Genomic DNA, 17,993 nt, shown 5'->3' on the forward strand with positions numbered 1-17,993 from the left:
CACGCTTCGACGCTATTTGGTAACATTCAATGGGTGAATAGTTTTACTTTTAGTTGTATTTAGTTTCAATATAGTGGTCAACTCCCCTCCTCAGTTAAGAATGCCAAATTGTTTGCTAGTAGTCAGTGAAGGTTATATTATAGCCTTCTTTACAGACACTCCCAGGTGAAACGTGCATTTTAAAACTAAAACAACTAATAAGTCTAATAATCACACTAATAAGTGTGACGGAATACATAAATGACTTTTTATTCAGACACAATTTGCGATTACTGGAGCTAATGTATCACATAAAAGATATTACGTTTTATGTGACAAATTGAATAGTGAAACATTATATACACGAAAATATTGTCCCGCCATTAGCATATTTCAGGTTAGCATTAGCGTCTCAAAATGAACAACTGACAACCATTTTGACCAAAACGTACTTACCCGAGGAGCAGTTTCTCTGTCTCCAGGTAGTTGACGTCCTATCTCATTCATAACTCTTTATTCCGCAGCTTGACGTACGATGACGACTCATAAATACTTTAACTTGTCACATTGTGAGTTAGTAAATTAACCTTAAAGGGGTTAACTCTTTGTGTCCAAAAAAATAAAAAAAACTAGCTAGTGAGTCGAGTCCTCACCATTTTGAGATCCCGCTTTTTCCGATACCACAAGTCACCTGACCTTTATCCACCAACAGCGTTCTTGCCATGAAAAAACGTCATATTGAAATACATGGGATAAATAAGTGACATTTGGCATTTAAATGTAAAAGTTTATCATCACCAAACATTGTTGTTGTTGGCGTGGTGGTTAAAAAAAAAAAAAAAGGACTTACTGAAACTTTTTTTTCAACCAGTCACATTCGTTAGTTATCATGGCGTCACTCCTATTTAATAGCTCTCCGGGGAAAAAGTGAAATTATTTTTTGTCCATAAATTTACATCGTTACCATCTGTTACTCAGTTGTTTTTTTTATATTGTTGGCCCTTCTACACAAAAAGATTATATGCTCTGTGCGTGTTTTTTTTTTTTTAACTGGTGCTTTCTGTCAAGAGGGAATCACGTGATTTCTATTATGCTCGCTAGACCTTAAATCACCTCAGCAGGAACTAGAAGACTATTTGATCAGAATGTTTTTAATTTTATTAGCTAAAATGTTTTTATCATTTAAAGTTTTGAGTCTTGCTGTTTAAAAAAAAAAAAAAAAAAGCCCCTTTCTCCTTGAAGGCAGTTTGTCATAAAAACCAAATATTTCAGCTCTCCAAAAAGAAGACGAGTGTGTTGAGTGGCTTGTTCCCGAGGTTTATGGAGCGTGTCATGAGCTTTCGCAACACATGGAATTTGCCCGAGAAATTGCAGTTTTGTTTTTTTTAATGAAAGTGTTTCTTCTCCTCTTTGCTCCGGTTGCACTTAAACGAGGAACACTTCCCATCTTGTTTGAAACACCCACAATTTACTTTTTGTGCTCCCGTTGCGGTTCCAGTGCCAAATGACCTCTCTCGTTTCCTGTCTGCGAGGAGAGGAAAACTTCAAACCGGAGGTAAAAGGTCAGGGCCGTCGGGGAAGTGGTGGCAGGAGTGGAGGGATTAAAATGGAACCAAGGTCGGAGAAGGATTTCTTCTTTTTTTATTTTATTTCAGGCAAGGAAAAGACACCCTTCTTCCTCTGCTGGCGCCACTCTTCCACTTCCTCCTCCTCCTGTTTACTTCAAATGTCTAGCAAGAGATAGATGGATACACAGATAGCTGGGCAGATAGATAGACAGATGAATGGAAACATGGATAGATAAACAGATGCATGCATAGATGAAGGATGGATAGAACGATACATGGAACAAGAGATGTATAAATGGATGATACAATAGGTGGGATAGATGAAGGATACATGGAACAATAGAGGGGAATGGATGAACGATGGATGGAACGACGGATATAGATGAATGAATGAACGAACCATGAAGGGAATAGGCATGATGGATGAAGAAGAGATGTGGTAGATGGATGGAAAGATAGATGCAATTGATGGATGGACAAATGAAATGACAGCTGGAACAATACAGGGAATAAATGGATGAGCAAAGGATGGAAGACGGGATAGATGGATGATGGACAGATGGAACTATGAAGGATGGATGGATGAAAGCTGGGACAAAAGATGAATAAATGGGTGAGTTGAACGATAGAGAGATGGATGGAACGAGATACAGTAGATAGATCCAGTCATGGAAAAAAATTATTAGACCCCCCTCGTTTATTCAATTTCTTCATTTTAATGCCTGGTACCACTAAAAGTATATTACCTGAAAAATACAACGAATACTACAAAATGTAGCTGATTCCGTAATACTTTGTCTTATTGTACATGCTTAAGCTTAATTGTAGTCACAGTGATTGTTTTTCAATAAAACAGATGTCAGGTCTTAAATTAAACTCTTACAAGCTATTTTTTGTTCTCATCATTAAATTTGTCCAAACAAATGTACCGTTAGCTGTACCAAGCGTTAAAAATAAACAAGAAACTGAAGAAACAAGGGGGTCTAATATGTAATCTTTTGGCTTGTGACTGCTACACATGGATAATGAGTCAAACCCACGAGTACTAATAATAAGCGAGGCAGGCGTCCTTATAAATCACTTTTCTTTATTTAAATCAGCATTAGCCAGTTATGCTATGAACAACAGTCAAAACAAAATGGTGGCGACAAAAAAATAAAAAGAGAGCAGAGACGTACAATAAAACGAACTGCACTTGGCACTGGATAAGACATCCATGGAAAAGGAGGAAAAGAAAAATATACAATCCAAAAATCAATCACGCCCCCCCCCCCCCAAAAAAAAAACAAGGTGAAGTGCCTCCAGTATTGAGCATGCCGGGGGGACCCGAAAAAAATAGAAATTCTAAAAAAAAACAGCATTTTCCATTTCAACTTTCCGTGATTTGCTGCCTTTTGAGTAAATACACAACACCAGGCCTTTTTGATCAACACTTAGGCAGATTGAACACCCACTCACGCTGGTAAGTACCTTCACACAAATAAATCATAGAAAGCTTCTTTTTCGTCTTCTTTTTTTTGGGTGTGTGCTCCTTCAAGACAGGGTTTCTCAAAATGTAACATTTTTCTTTGGGTCGTAAATTTTCGTGTAGTAGCCACACCAATTCAAGCTTTTTTTTTTTTTTTTTTTTTTTTGTAAATTCGTAAACACGATACAGGGGCTCCTTGCTTTACAACCTGTCCTGACAAAGGTTTCAAACGGCACGGAATGAACTAGTTAACACAGCGGCATAAAAATTATTTGCTGTTTTTTTATTTCATTCATTACAACCTAACTTCAGCACTAGCGTAGCTTAGCAACAGACTATGGTGCGTTCTGGTTCGCGTAAAAATTTGGGTTACGTAAACGAAGGACCCCCTGTAGTAGTTATGTGGCTAACCTGTGCATCCAACAACACCGCAGCTCTGCTTACGTTCTGACTTTGACATGATACTGCATGCACGTTTTAATGGCAGAAATTTGTTTAGGGACATTTTGCAACCTAGGCCAGCTCACGAAAACGTACACGGGGACCTCTGTTTACGACTGTACCGAGTTACGATGTTTCAAACGACACGTAACAAACTCGTTAGCACACCGGTGTAAGAATCCGTTACTTATAATTTTTCATTTGCCGGTTTTATTTTTATGGTCGACAAGGCGTTTTCGTAGAAATATTTACTGCAATCACAACTTTACTTTTGCATTAGCGTAGCTTAGCAAAGAGACTACAGTACATGCCGACAAATTTGGGTTTTGTCAAATTCTGTTGTTCTCTACTAGTTTATTCCATCCACAGCCATTCGTAACCTCCAATCTTCACATTTCAGGACCACCGTAAATGGTCAAAATCAGATTGTTTTATGGCTAAATTACCCACAAAACTATAAATTACACGGGGTTCTCGGTATACGACGTGGCAAGGTTACGAATGGCTGCGCAATGAACTAATCGAACAACACCGCTTTCAGTTTTTCATTTGATTTATATTTATGGTCTAGAAGTTTTGCATACAAATATTTAATGGAATGACGACGGGTGCGATAGCGTTGCAGTAAGAATGCGGTGCATTCCGACCTGCGTACAAATTCAGGGATCATCGTCATTCCTATAAAGGACCCAAATTTGGGGGAAACCCTGCTTTGAAAGGAGCTTAATTTATAACCAAACGTCTGTTACCACGGTTACACTCCAATTACAATGGTAGTAGTGCACTGCAACGAAGGCGAGGGGGGGGGAGGGAGGAAAATAAGTTATCCCTCTCCCTGGGAAAAAAAAAAAAAAAAAGTCGCTTATAAAAATGTGATTAGTCGCAGGGAGGAAGAAAAAAAAATAAAAAAATGTGTGGACCCTGATTGTGATATCAATAAGCTTGTAAGGCTTCCCTTCAAGACGTCCCCGACTTTCTCTGCCATTGCGGCAACACCGACTTTTTTTTCTTCTTTTCAAACGATATGGGAATTGTGCAAAAAGATGGAACCGTTTGCCAGGAGAGGTGAAGGAGGAAAAGAGGAGAGGTGACGGCGGGAAAGAGGAGAGAGGATAAGGATAAATAGATTTTTTGTTTTTGTTTTCATGTGTGTGTTTTTATGCGTGTGTTTTTATCTGACGGTGACACCCAGCTTTTGCAGAACGCGCACCCCCTTCTCTTGGTACTCCTCACGGGTGAGCCAGAAGTTGTCCTTGTCCTTCATGATGTCGGCCAGTACCGCCCCGCCCAGGAACACCATGTGCTTTCGCCTGGGTGGGTCCTCGATGCGGATCTTGAATTTCTATTTAAAAACAAGACAAAGTGGACATCAAAAACAATTCCTGGTTTACAAGCGTCCACGTCAGAGGAGACGGGTCAGGCGGACGCACGATTTAACAATTCAGAATTCTTATGTCATTTTTAGGGATATCGAAAAACAGCACAAAACATCAGTGGGATTTGAACTGATTCATCTTTGGTTGCTAGCATTTTCCACACAGACTCCTACTACTACTGTTACAACAGAGTAGATATATGTTGGTGTGATGGCGGCGAGCCAGGAGGAAAGAGTCCGTAAAAGACAATGTCCAAAATTGGGATCGTTTCACATTTTACAAGGAAGAGTGTACCACAATAGGTCATCTACGATCTCCAACACACAAAAGGTAACATATCGATGATAGCTAATTTAATATAGCCTACCACCACTCGTTAAAATCTTTTGTAATGCCCCCAGAAGTTGTCAAGGATAAACGCTGCCGGTGCACTTTTAATCGCTCTATTAAACAACCAGTAACAAAATGAACCCATAAACACAGTAACAAGCTGCTACGACCACAAGTGACGTCTGGGCACGCAGACTGGCTAACCTGAGCTAACGACACCCAACGACTCACTCCTTCGCAGACGCACGCATGTCACTCACCTGGCAAGGTACCGTCTTTTAAAGCCCCACACGTTCAAAGTCACAGATACTACAGTGGAGAACGCGAGGATGGTGACTCCGAGTGGACAAAAATAATACTGGCACCTTGCAAGCACATTTCGTATTGATGATATTGTTTAATAATGCAAAATCAACTTTTATCTGATGACTCGATCAATTGATGGGATGGATAATTGGTAGATATGCAATTCTAAAAATATTCAGTAGTTGCAACCTTACTATAAAACATGAAAAAACGACAAACAAGTCTACGTTAACATTGAAAACAAGTGATGATACACATGATTACTACACTTAGCAACATATGAGCATAAAATTTCACAAAAAAGCGAGCAGTGACGCTATGTGGTTTTGCTTTTTCAGCATTACTCTTAACATGTTTTTTGGCTGAAGTGTGATCTTAAAATATGACGTTTTTGTTTTACTTAACACTAACAGTGGTTAGTTATTTTTTTCCCGCCGACACCAAATTGACATTAAGACAGTGTTTTGTTTCCACGTTAAGACTATTTTTAAATTTATTCATTATTATTATTTTACGCCGAGCATTTAACCTTTTTCAATAAAGCTAAGACTGCATGATAACTGTTTTTAACTACTGCTTTTTCTTTGGCATGACAATTTTTTTTAAAGTTGTAAAATTCTTTTTAACACTTGATTGACAAGTTTGTCAGGTTTGCAAAACATCGTCTGTCGTCGTCATTACATTTATCGTATTTTCACGACCATAAGGTGCACTTAAAAGTCTTAAATTTTCTCCAAAATGGACGGGGCGCCTTATAATGTGGATTAATGAGCAAAGAAGCGTCTCTACAGTCACCAATCGACTGAGGGCAATAAGGCTTGCAGAAGAAATGAAAATCTAACATTTTCAAGGAGGTCCGTCTTGGTGCTTTCGTTTTATGAAACGGCGCCATCTATCCATCCGGGCAAGGACTACCGTGACGCAGCAACGTCTGGCGGATTACAAGGAAAAGCTGGCCATCTTCTGCTCCTACTGTAGTAAAAAGATTGGCAACAAACACATCCAGTCCAACCACATCACCAACATGGACGAGGTGCCGCTCACTTTCAACATCCCGGTGAACCACACTGTAGAGAAGAAGGGACCACCACGGTAGCAATACGCACAACAGGGCACGAGAAGTCGGCTTTTACTGTTGTGCTTGGTTGCCATGGTAATGGACAGAAACTGCCACCTAGGGTGCCTAAACTGCCTAAAGAAAAGTTTCCAGCCAAAGTCATCGTTAAGGCCAATCAAAATGGCTGGATGGACGAGGAGAAAATAAGTGGCTGAGTGAGGTGTACGTAAAGAGACCGGATGTTTTTTTCCACGCGTCACCATCCCTGTTGATCTGTGACTCCATGCGCGGCCATCTCACAGCCGCTGTGAAAAAACAACTGGAACTAAGACTGGGAGGCAACGCCGTGCGAGTTACGCCACCATATGTGAATGGATTGTGGATGCTTGGGCTAAGGTATCTGCTTTGACTGTTGTCCGAGCTTTCGCGAAAACCGGCATCATTGCTGAACAGCCCCCCCGGCAACGAGACTGACTGATAATGACGAGAGGGAACCCGGCGTGTTTGTTGGAGAACTTGGGCAGCTGTTCATTTCGGATTTGATGGATTTGTGGATGAGGATTGATCAAAAAAATAACGTGAGTACATTGTTAAATACTTCAATAAAGTACAACCGAACTCAGTTTTGCTCCCGCTGCCTTTTTAAAAACATTGTTTTAGTGTGCATGCATGCTACCGTATGTTTTACAACATGCTTGCGCTCAATAATACGGTGCGCCTTATGTATGCGTTAAATACAGAAATAGACTCCGTAACTGAGACTGCACCTTTTAATACGGTGCGCCCAATGGTCATGAAAATACGGTAAGTCTTTTACCAATGTTAACATGAACAGTGGTTGAAGTATTTTTACACACAAATTGTGATTGTGTACTGTTGAACAGAACTGACGTAGACATTGCTAGCGTTGACTATAAAACAACATTTGTATCACCAGAAACACCCACTCCTTTTTCGTAAACCCTATTGTTGTGGGTCAAATTGACATATCTGAAAATGATTCTTTTTAGGTATAAAACTTCAATATGTACAACGCATCTTATAATTAGTTCATTTAAGATATTGTACAACAATCTTTATCGGGCTACCCCCCTCTCTGTCATCAAACAGGAACTGGGTCAAATTGACCCAGGGACATTATTGCTGTGCCTGATTAACAATCAACAGCAGGGTGAATGGCTCCTAAGGTCTTAAATATATATATATATATATATATAGAGAGAGAGAGAGAGAGAGAGAGACAATGATGTTGTCAACCCTCCTTGTTTGTTTCTTTGTTGCAACAAAAATATTTCAGGGTCAATGAGGCCCGCTGTGTGGTCACCCATCTAAAAAAAATGTGCCTATTGTGTCAATGCAAGGTCAATGTATTTATTAGAACATGTAAATTAAAAAAATAAACAAAAAGAAGAACGAGGCTGGCAAAATAAGTTTCTAATATTCTAAAATATTAACACGGGTCAACTTGACCCATAATATAACCAGAGGGTTAAAGACCCCTTGGGTTATGAAGACAACAGTGTTGTCTCCAAGGGGGTCACTGATGGAGAGCGTTCCCTATCCTGTTATATTTATTTAGTTAAAATGCTCATGGGTCAAATTGACCCGCTGCATGTTTAATCCTCAGAAGAGTCTGCCCCTCTTTAAGCCCTTTGTGTCAATACAACAAGGTCAGCTAATATAATAAACAATATAAATAAATATTTTGCTAACAAAAAAAGGGTCAACTTGACTGCTACGAAACAAGTGGATTAAAATAAATAAATAAACAAACAGACAGCAAATTAGCCACAGTGCTAATGGCACCACCTGGTGGCAGAGCAATGCACTGTACCAGTTGAACATGCCCTGGAGGGGAACAACAGGGTGAAAGGTATGCGTGATAAATGGGGAAAATGTCACTACATACATTAAATTATTATTACTTATTTTCTTATATTTAGGTTTAAAACTATAAATACAGCTAATTATTATTAGTCCCTAACCCCCGCAAATAGTAAGGAGTGACTTAATTCTCAAATCGTTATTTGAGTGTAACCACAAATGAGTTTCTCACCGATAGCTTGTCCACATCCCCCTTGAGCACGCGCTCCAGGTACAGCTGCTTGAGCTCCCTCTCCAGTCGCGATGGCAGACCCGGGTACATGGTGGACCCCCCCGACAGCACGATGTGTTTGTAAAACTCAGGCCTGGGGAGGAAGACTTTTTTTAAATGTCCACACCACATACGGGAACGCCGTTTTCTCAGTCACGGCCGGCCGGGGCGCTCACCTGGTGTCGATGTCTGCCGCCTGTATGGTGTTGAAGAGCAGCTCGGCCACGCCCACGCCTTCCACGTTGATGAGGTGCGGCTGGAAGAGGGCCTCGGGCGCCTCGAAGCGCTCGCCGCCCACCTTGATCACGCGGCCGTCTGGCAGCTGCAGACGCGTGGGAGGACGGACGGACATGAAAGGAAAGAAAGGGGGGAAGAATTGAATCACACAGCTGAAAGAAACTGAAAAGCTTTAGTAACTCAGGCACATTTTTTTTAACACTCATACAAGTGTAAAAAGGAACTAACAAGTCCCCTTCAAATACAACCTTCTCACTCACACCCACACACGAGAACACATTGTCTGTCATACATGAGAACACACGCAGTACAGTTAATCCTTTGATGCTGGCTGACATGAGGTCTAGCGAGGTGTGCCAACAGCTGGATTTCCAAAATTCGTACTGCATATTTTTGCTGAAAATCTTGGGTTGAACTATAAGGTTGAACCAGAAACACAACCTGTGCCTGTACAAGTGTGTGAGCGCGCGTGTGTGTCTATAAAAAGGCTTCATTGAGCCACGGGGGCAGCGAGAGGAAGCCGCCACCGCTGCAAAAGTGGCTGCGCAGGAAATGATGTCCACGGGCTCCACGGGCCACGCTCACATTGCGTTCCTTGTTTCGAGGGGAGCCAAACACACATACACACACCCGGTCACAGTGAGCTCAGAGACACAACATGAGCTCGCCAAGGCATGCGTTTGGATTCTGTGGTTCTGGGGGAAAAAAAATAGAAGAACATCGGAAAGAAAAGCAAGGCTGGCGAGCGAGCACGGCCGCGCCGACCACCAGATGTTTGCATCCCAACTTTAAAGCGGCCCCCGCAACAAAGTCCATTAATTAAGACTACATGCTTGTTATATAAAGCCGTGCTTTTAAGCAAAGGGGCCATTTGTCATCCAAAGAGTAAACACCACCAGGCTACAAATATGCTTGTCTAACGATAAAAAAAAAAAAAAAACAGCTGCGTTTGTTGAACAAATTACAAATGTTCCCTTTTTTTAAATGTCCTAGGCTATTTTATCTCAAATGCTTGAATTTTTTTTTAACTTTAATTGATTAAAAGCAGGTTTTTACGAAGAGAAAGTCTGTCGCACTTTATGTTTATATTTCGTGACCATTTTGTGGTGATGTTCTGAAGCGTCTGACATAAATATGAAACCAAATGTGGGTGTTTTTGTACATTTGGGCCATTGTGCATTCAGTGGCTAATTTTGTGGCATCAAGCAGCTGTTTGTGAACAAAGGACATGTTAGCTAGCTCATTGGCAATACACGGGGATCAAAAGGTTGAGTGATCCAGGTCTGAAAAAAAAAAAAAAGAACCTGCTTCAGATGCTTCAAGCGCTGCAGACAAAAGCACTAAAGGTTCCTAGACCGCTCAAAATTCCATTAGCCATGAACTAAAATGCTGGCAAAAGAAGATTCTTTTATACAACTGGAGTTACTTTACTCTGGAACTTCTGCAGTAACTATGCATGTTTTGGTGGCGAGAATTCTCCTGAGAATGAAGGTCAAGGAATGAGGAGATTTTTGTTCTGGGGTAATTTATCAGTGCCAAAAGAAGACGCTGCTATGGGGGTAGTACTTTCAAAACGGCAGTGCTGCATACCAAAGCCCCAAAGATTCCTGGACCTCTTTAAAGTACCCCCAAGTGGTCTTCGTTTAGTCCTCATAAATTACCCCCAAAATTCAAACTCATGAACAAAAGGCCCATGGGAAAATGAAGAGGTTCCAGCGAAAGAGACCTTTCATTGTGGAGGCCCAAGGCTATAGCTTCCATGCCACTGCAGATAATGTCCACAGGAAGGCAGCATGCACACTAACAAACAAACAAACCAGTCAACCACCAGAAAGACCACCTGTGTCCACGGCCACACCTCTCACCGTGTAGGACTCCACCAACACGGTGGTCTCCAGCGCCAGCTTCTGCTCCTGTTCGATGTTGTAGCCCACGTAGCACAGCTTCTCCTTCATCATACGCACCGTCTCGAAGTCGGCCGAGTGGTTGAAGGCGTAGCCTCGCAGCAGCAGCAACTAAGACCGTGGGAGAAGATGAGCAGAAATACTGAGCAGTCTGTCCAATTTTGGGCCGAAAATGTCAAGGAAAATTGCTGTTGAAAATACGGGAAATTATCCAGGAAATACAAACGCCGTAAGCACTGGTCAAAAAAAGAAAAGTCACATCCAGTTTTAATGCTTTTAAGTTTTACGGTTAACAGTTAGTTTTGGCCATCCCACTAATACACGCTGTGCCCCAATTAGTCAGCATGGGTCATCCACTGAGAACACAAAGTCCTCCCTCAAATGAAAGGGAGGGGGGGGGAGAGGGGGGGGAAACAGTAGTAACTGCAACATCTTGGTTCATAGACACACTTGTTCACGTACTGACATTGTAAACTGCCCAGCACATTTGAATGCTGTTGCAAACCAAATCAGCAGCACTGTAAAGTCTTATTTGGAGACTTACCGCAGTATTATAGAGGATTCTTATTGTGTGACGACTGCATGTTTAACAGCTTTCCAGTCGACCCTCCAGTGTTGTGTACGCCCATGTTAATGTTGTGAAGAGCTACAATCCTTATTTGTTCATTTTGCCACCATAAATCTTTTTAATTTAGTTTTATACTACACATAAACAACCCAATATATCCGCAGTTGAGCAAATAAAACACTACTACGCTGATGGTGAGACCTTGATGAGGTAGCGGGTGATGTCCCGCCCCGCGATGTCCAGACGTCTGGTCAGGTGGGGCAGGCTGAATCCTTCGTACACGGGACAGATGTGCGTCACGCCGTCGCCAGAATCCACCACCACGCCAGTCAGAAGGCCTGTTAACACACACAAAAAGGTGCGCTCGTTAAAATAAGCCAGACGTGCTCGTTAAAACAAACGGTGTTAGTTAACCCCCCCCCCCCCGGGTTCTCCGTCCTTACCTTGAGCGTAAAGTGTGAGCACGGCTTGAATGGCTATGTAGACGCCTGAAAACTGGTATGTCTCAAACATCACCTGCAGGGGGCGCAAGACAAGGATCAGGCATGTTACCGATATTTACTGTCACCAGTTTTGCTAAGCTACATGGCATTCCGTAATCAGATAATAACCGCTTTCTCAAAGACTCTCTCGTAACTTCTTCCGGTAACAACCCGGACTAAACGTAGCTCGCCCCCGACAAATGAAGCTTGTCTCCTTCTCAGTCGAGATGCATCATTTCAACATACAGGTAGTTATTTGACGCCAATGTACAGTACCCTGCTCAAATGCCAACTTCTGGATTAAAATTGATTTTTATGAAATTGACATGTTTATACTAAGTCCATGTTAAGTAGTCACTCTATGTAGGGCTAAATAGCCAAAATATGCAACCTTTAAGAATTAAACAATCATATTTAAACTCATGTTAAATGGGGGTCAGTACATCCCTGCCTCCATTAAAGTGCCAACCCCAAATAAAGTTCAGAGGTTCTAGTATGCTTTTCCTGACATTTTTATTGTCACATCTTAGAGCACAAGCCAATGTACATATATACTGTATTAGATGGGGCTTTGGTGCAATCTGGTGGCATCTTAGGACATTTCAGAAAGAGCGCAAACAAATTTGACTTTTTCACAAACTAGCTGGGGATAGGTAAGGTTCACCCCCCCAAAAAAAAATTTAATAAACAAACTGACCAGTGAATTTATGACTATTGATGAATATGCAGGGCATTATTATACCTCACAAAGCGAAAAGTCTTTGTCTTGCCGTTCCGTACTGCTGGCACTCACAGAACCACAATATGTAAAAAAATGCCAACTTTTCCATGCTGTGTCAAAAGGGGATTTTGCCTACCTCTATGATCTTCTCCCGGTTCTTGGTGGGATTCATGGGGGGCTCGGTGAGCAGGATCTTGCAGTTGCGCGAGTCGATGTTGAGCTTCTCGGGCCCGAAAGTGTAGTCCCACAGGTGCTTCATGTCGTCCCAGTTGCGCACGATGCCGTTCTCCATGGGGTAGTTGACCTCCAGCATGGAGCGCAGCTCGCTGGCCTCGTCCCCCACCATCAGATCCTTAAAAAAAAAGGGGGGCATGGGAGAAGACCTACATTTAGTCCAAATTCATCTGGGAGCAACCAGGCGAGATGCGAGTGTCAGATCAGAACTAAAATCTGTAGTCAAAGTAGGCCGTCACATTGTCTGCTTTTGAACATTACCCAGCATGCACCACCACTCCGCATGCACAAAACAGTTTTTTTAGCGCAGTCCGCGAGCTGTGCGCACCAACTAAGCCCTGTCTCAACATAAGAGTCTGGAACCATCAAAACCGATGACACTAGCAACTGTTTTATGAGTCCCAATTTGGATTTTGCCATCTCTTCATGTGGGCAATAAAAAATTTTTTTTAAATGAACATGGGGGAATAGATATGAAAAAAAGGGAAAGGAAAGTGTGTGAAAGTTGAAGAACTCTTCTACACCTCTTCTAAATTTACACTAAAGACTAATGAGTCATGTTTACAAATCTCAACCCTTGAATGCACGGAAAAAACTCACGACAGCTGTCAGCTCAATGAAAATGTTCAAGGACGTCCAGTTGTCTGCCTTTCTGTGACTTCAAGTTTCTCTGTTGCAACCTGCTGATGACTCTCAAAGTTCAGTGGCCACTTCCCTCTGAGAACATCCTGTTTTAAGGTGAGGTACTGTTTATCAATTGCTGTTAGGTGTCTTCACACTTTTTTGTGAGCAGTGGATCTATGATTGTCTGGAATTAAGTCATATAGTTTCTTATTAGCAGTTGTTCGAAGGTCTACAATTACTGGAACACCAATGCTAATTTTCAATAGCCCGTCTATGGCTTTTCTCATTATGTTAGCACTAAGCTCGCTGACTTTTTTGTTCAAATAGTTTGAAGTCTAAAGAACGACATCATGATGTCATCTTTGGGATGTTCAGCCACGGCAACATGAAGTGTGGAAAGAGCAGTTCAGATCATTTAGAGACATTCGTTAAACATTCAAATGAAATTACACGGACATTTGCCTGATCGTCAAGGAAATGGCCTAGACATACAAAAACGAGCTTGTCATTTTTGTGTTGCCCATCTGTCTAGGATACCTTAATTTCAGACAAGGATCCTTGAGACTTTTTCGTCCGTGCTGTTCTGATAGACATGGCTTCCAAATTTCGTGTGGATCGGTGAAACTGGTGATTAGGGTTCATTTTTTCCAACTGTTACGGGGAACCTATTGAGTGAATTTTGGGGGGTTGTCTTCAGCACTCCTAAAATAGTACATACATTTGGTCAGATACAGGTGCTTGCAATAACTGGTGTTTTCGCGAGCATGTTGAGGCCAACTTGTGAATCTGAATCAGTGATTCTCAAAAGCTTAATTTTAGTGGTACACAAAAGAATCGCTGAATGAAATGTTCAAACTGTGCAGAATGTTTCTGTGGTTTAAACTTTTTTTTTTTCAGTTTAGTATATTTGCCGAGTAGAGTTCAGTTGTATTTTACTTTTGAAATACATTTGCATTTAATCTTTAGAACTGTGTTTTCAAACATTTAGGTTCAAATTTAATTCAACTTTTATGTGTGATACATTTTAATTGAATCAATATTTAAGTACTACTTTTTTTAGTTTCCTTCATTTAAGCACCCTGTTACTGTTCAAACTCTGCATGTTAAAATGGCTTACAATAATATTAAATATAGTTTTTCAGGAATAGGCTCCTGTATTTTAATGTTGGTCATCAGCGTAACCTCGAGCTGGCATTCACTCCAAACACAACTTCAAGCAATCATTTAGCACATCATCCCTGATGTCAAAACGACGGCTTCAAAGTGTGAGTAGAAAGCAACAAACGGCAAAGAAAGTGGTTGGTCACATCATGGCAGGCAGGCAAGATGATGCAAGGGGGCACACGCCGTCTTGCACTTACCATCTTGTGGGAATTCTACTTCAAAAAGGGAAACACATGGGAGGAAGAGGAAGTTTGTGTGTATAAAACCGCAGTAGGAATAAAACAAATATTTGCAAACAGCAAGAGCGGGGTGGCTGAAAACTCAATAAAAGTGTTTACCACACATGGGGGCGAGGAGAAAACGACGGCTTTAAATGAGACATATTAAACATTTTCACACAATTTAAAACAGCTTCCAGATGTCTAAATATGTCTGAAAATGCTTTCATCTGTCGCTGCTCATCTGACGACCTGGGACAAAGAGCTAGGTGTTTGTGAAGACCAGAGTTTCTTACCTTGATCTCAATGTTTCCCACTTTAGCCGTGGAGCGGATGATGGGCCTGCCCACCAGCGCTGGAAAGATGTGCTCTGGGAAGTTGGAGCCAGCATAGCCGCACTTGACAAACTACAAAACAACAAGGGGGGGATTTATTTTATTTTTTTTAAAGTAATTTGTAAGGACATCTAAGCACATATGACATTAATTACTACAATACAACTACTACATTAAAGCCAGCCTTCTAAAGCATGTTTGGATTTTTTCCTTTGGCTTTATTTTTAATCTGTTGAAAAGTAACAGTTGCGCTGCACAATAAATTTGTTTCATCAATTAATTTGAACTGGTTTGTCAGGACGATTGTTTTTTTTATTAGCGTGTCCCCGCTGGCAAACACTGCTTCCACTAACAAGATGGCTGTGACCAGAGTGGAGGTAGTTTACAAAAGCACATTCAGTGTTTCCAACATAGTGATTTCATCACTGTATTGACTTTTCCGACCCCTCTACAGCATTTTTTTTTCCCCCTCGCAAGTTTAATTTCCACTTCGAAACAGACAACATGGCCAGAATCATTTTTACTTGTTTTTTTTATGCCAAGAAAAGACCCTGGTGGAATGCAATCACAGAGTCAATCACCTTGAAATTTTACCAACACATGGTGCACATTCATATGTTCCAAAAGCAGTCATTTATCCACATTGGACACTTTTGATGCGAGGCATGTGCTTCCAAGCTGCAGCTATTTTGCCAAGGTCCCCTTGATGTTAAATTGTTAAACATGTAAAACAATTTGATCTATGAAGGATGTTTACATATATTTTAATTTTAAAAAGGGAGACTTTTCCGAGAGGAAGCACGTATTTTCACATAACCTGCACAGGAAAAAAAATTTATTCTGCAGAAGTTGATACAAATTAATGCAGGAGAGGGGAAAAAAACTGCTTCAGAGCTTGTTGGCTAGGTATCAGGATAAAAAGAAATTGTCGAAGGAGAAACAAAACAAAAAAAAGCTATATTTGTCATTTGCATTTTCTATGTGGAGTGGATTGATAAAAACAGCTTGTTTTTTTGTTTTGTTTGTGTTTTAATATCACCTCAAAACTAAACCAGAGCAGAATGTCCACAAGGGTGGTGTTGCCAAAATGCTAATATAAAATTAACATTGTAAAACTCACCAAGAATTTTCCCTTCACAAAACATTTTTTAAACCTCTTAACCAGAGAGATAGATACAGGCACAGCAAACTCAAACTTTTGGCTAATTACAGATACAGCTTGACTTTTGAATATAAAAAGTGTGTTATAAAGGTTTATGTATTTACTTAAGTACAAAAGTAAGAAATATATACAACTTGTAATTACCTCAGAATAATAATGCAGATACTTCAGGATGTGGAGAAGCATCTCTGTAAACATTGTGAGCTATTGGCTAATGTTGTGCTCTAAAATGGATGTTTAAAACAAAACCTGTTTTGTATTTTTGTCTTTTCCTCTCTTTGCAACCACACCTGAAAATGTAAAGAAAACCTGAGACGTGAAGGTGAAATTCTTGACCCATATTTGCTAAAAATGTGATCAAATGACAAACTATATTATATTGGACTTCTTTTTTAGTCTTATTTTCTGCAACATCCTCTTTTAATGCTGACAAGCAGCAGGAGAGGAAGTCTATTCTGCAAAAAAAAAAAAAAAGCCAACGCGATGACATTCCTGCACACCGCAGTAATGCATACCACATGCCAACATACTAATTGGCAAGCTATTGACCCTCTAAGTACTCCAGAATTATTATTGCAAAAACAGCGACCAAACACGCGTTAACGTGCAGGTGAGACTGCTGTGCGTATTTAAATCATCTCTTATTTAGCAAGCCGACCACTTCCTGGTGCGTTTGTCGGCACGAATGATCGTCACGTCCAAGAAAATACTCTTAACACAGACATATTAGGACACAAAATTCGGGGGAACCAAATATTAAATCCGCAGTTTTATCCCAACAAAATCCAAAACTGGCGGACGGAAAAACGATTAAACCTTAATTGACCTGACACGGCCTAGCAAACAACGGTTATAGCTTGCTTAAAAAAAAGATACAAACTAATAGTAATCACAAATCGGATTGGAGCGTTTTTAAAATAGTAATAAATATGCGCTAGGGCGGTTAAGAGTGTAAAATGTGGACGTTTGTGTGACGTTAAACCGCTTCAAAGGGCTCCGTTGCCCGTCGGAAAACAGCAGACAGACAGCTGGAAAGCTAACCAGGCTAGGTGGCTATCCGCTGTCGTCCGAGTGGTGTTATAACTACACGCTCCTGTTTGATATACTTTCATATTGACGGTCGACATTGTGTTACTAAAGCCGAATTGGTGTATTCACTTATAGGGGGGGAAATAACAGCGACGTCTCTCAATGTCGTTTCCGTGTCACGTCTGGATGAATGAAAATTAGCCGAGCTGGTTAGCCACACGCCCAGTTAGCACGGCGGCTCTACTTCCTGATTCTCTCAAAGCGGTTAAAATGGCGACGGGTCGACTAAATATGGGGACGAGGTCCGAAACTCACCCCGGTGCCGTTGTCACACACCACCACTTTCCGTCCTTGGCTGTCCATTCTGTCTAGAGTCCCGGTTGCCTCTGAACCTCCCCGCAACTTTTCTTCAGCAAGCCCGGAAGGAAGCCACGCCAGCCCGGACGAGAGGAGGCGGAAGGGACGGGGGCTCATCCGGTTGTGTGTGTCTGTGTTGGTACGCAATATGCATGTTTTTGTGTGCCAAAGGAAACAAATGTATAGTTTTTTTCCCCTTTTGTTTTCATCAAAAAATACAAGTAAATTTAAAAATACAATAACAATTCACATCACAAAAAAACAGCTATCTGTGAAATTTGCTCAAATGACAACGCTCGAAAGGGTTAAAAATGTGGAAGTACTGCAGTTGTCTCCAA

At 41.1% G+C, this 17,993-nt stretch overlaps 1 protein-coding gene across 1 annotated transcript; it reads right to left on the reverse strand.

Annotated features, from left to right (window-relative positions):
- Window positions 1-2,614: 2,614 nt before the first annotated feature.
- LOC133486256 (actin-related protein 2-A) lies at window positions 2,615-17,772 on the reverse strand. Its single transcript, XM_061791134.1, has 9 exons — window positions 17,614-17,772; window positions 15,069-15,179; window positions 12,669-12,884; window positions 11,773-11,845; window positions 11,531-11,667; window positions 10,723-10,872; window positions 8,797-8,942; window positions 8,582-8,714; window positions 2,615-4,798 (listed from the first exon to the last, which is right to left on the reverse strand). The coding sequence occupies exons 1-9, from the start codon at window positions 17,770-17,772 to the stop codon at window positions 4,628-4,630; spliced, it is 1,296 nt and encodes a 431-aa protein (XP_061647118.1). The 3' UTR covers window positions 2,615-4,627.
- Window positions 17,773-17,993: the final 221 nt, after the last annotated feature.

The sequence above is a fragment of the Phyllopteryx taeniolatus genome, chromosome 11 (assembly GCF_024500385.1).
Source record: "Phyllopteryx taeniolatus isolate TA_2022b chromosome 11, UOR_Ptae_1.2, whole genome shotgun sequence".
NCBI lineage: Eukaryota > Metazoa > Chordata > Actinopteri > Syngnathiformes > Syngnathidae > Phyllopteryx > Phyllopteryx taeniolatus.

Bases quoted from the DNA above. Each gene is read 5' to 3' on its own strand.
- LOC133486256 (XM_061791134.1), bottom strand. From the start codon at position 17,772: ATGAGCCCCCGTCCCTTCCGCCTCCTCTCGTCCGGGCTGGCGTGGCTT. The intron at 8,715-8,796 runs GTGAGCGCCCCG...CTTCCTCCCCAG, and splicing joins GCGGCAGACATCGACACCAG to GCCTGAGTTTTACAAACACA. The intron at 4,799-8,581 runs GTGAGAAACTCA...GTTTTTAAATAG, and splicing joins GGGATGTGGACAAGCTATCG to AAATTCAAGATCCGCATCGA.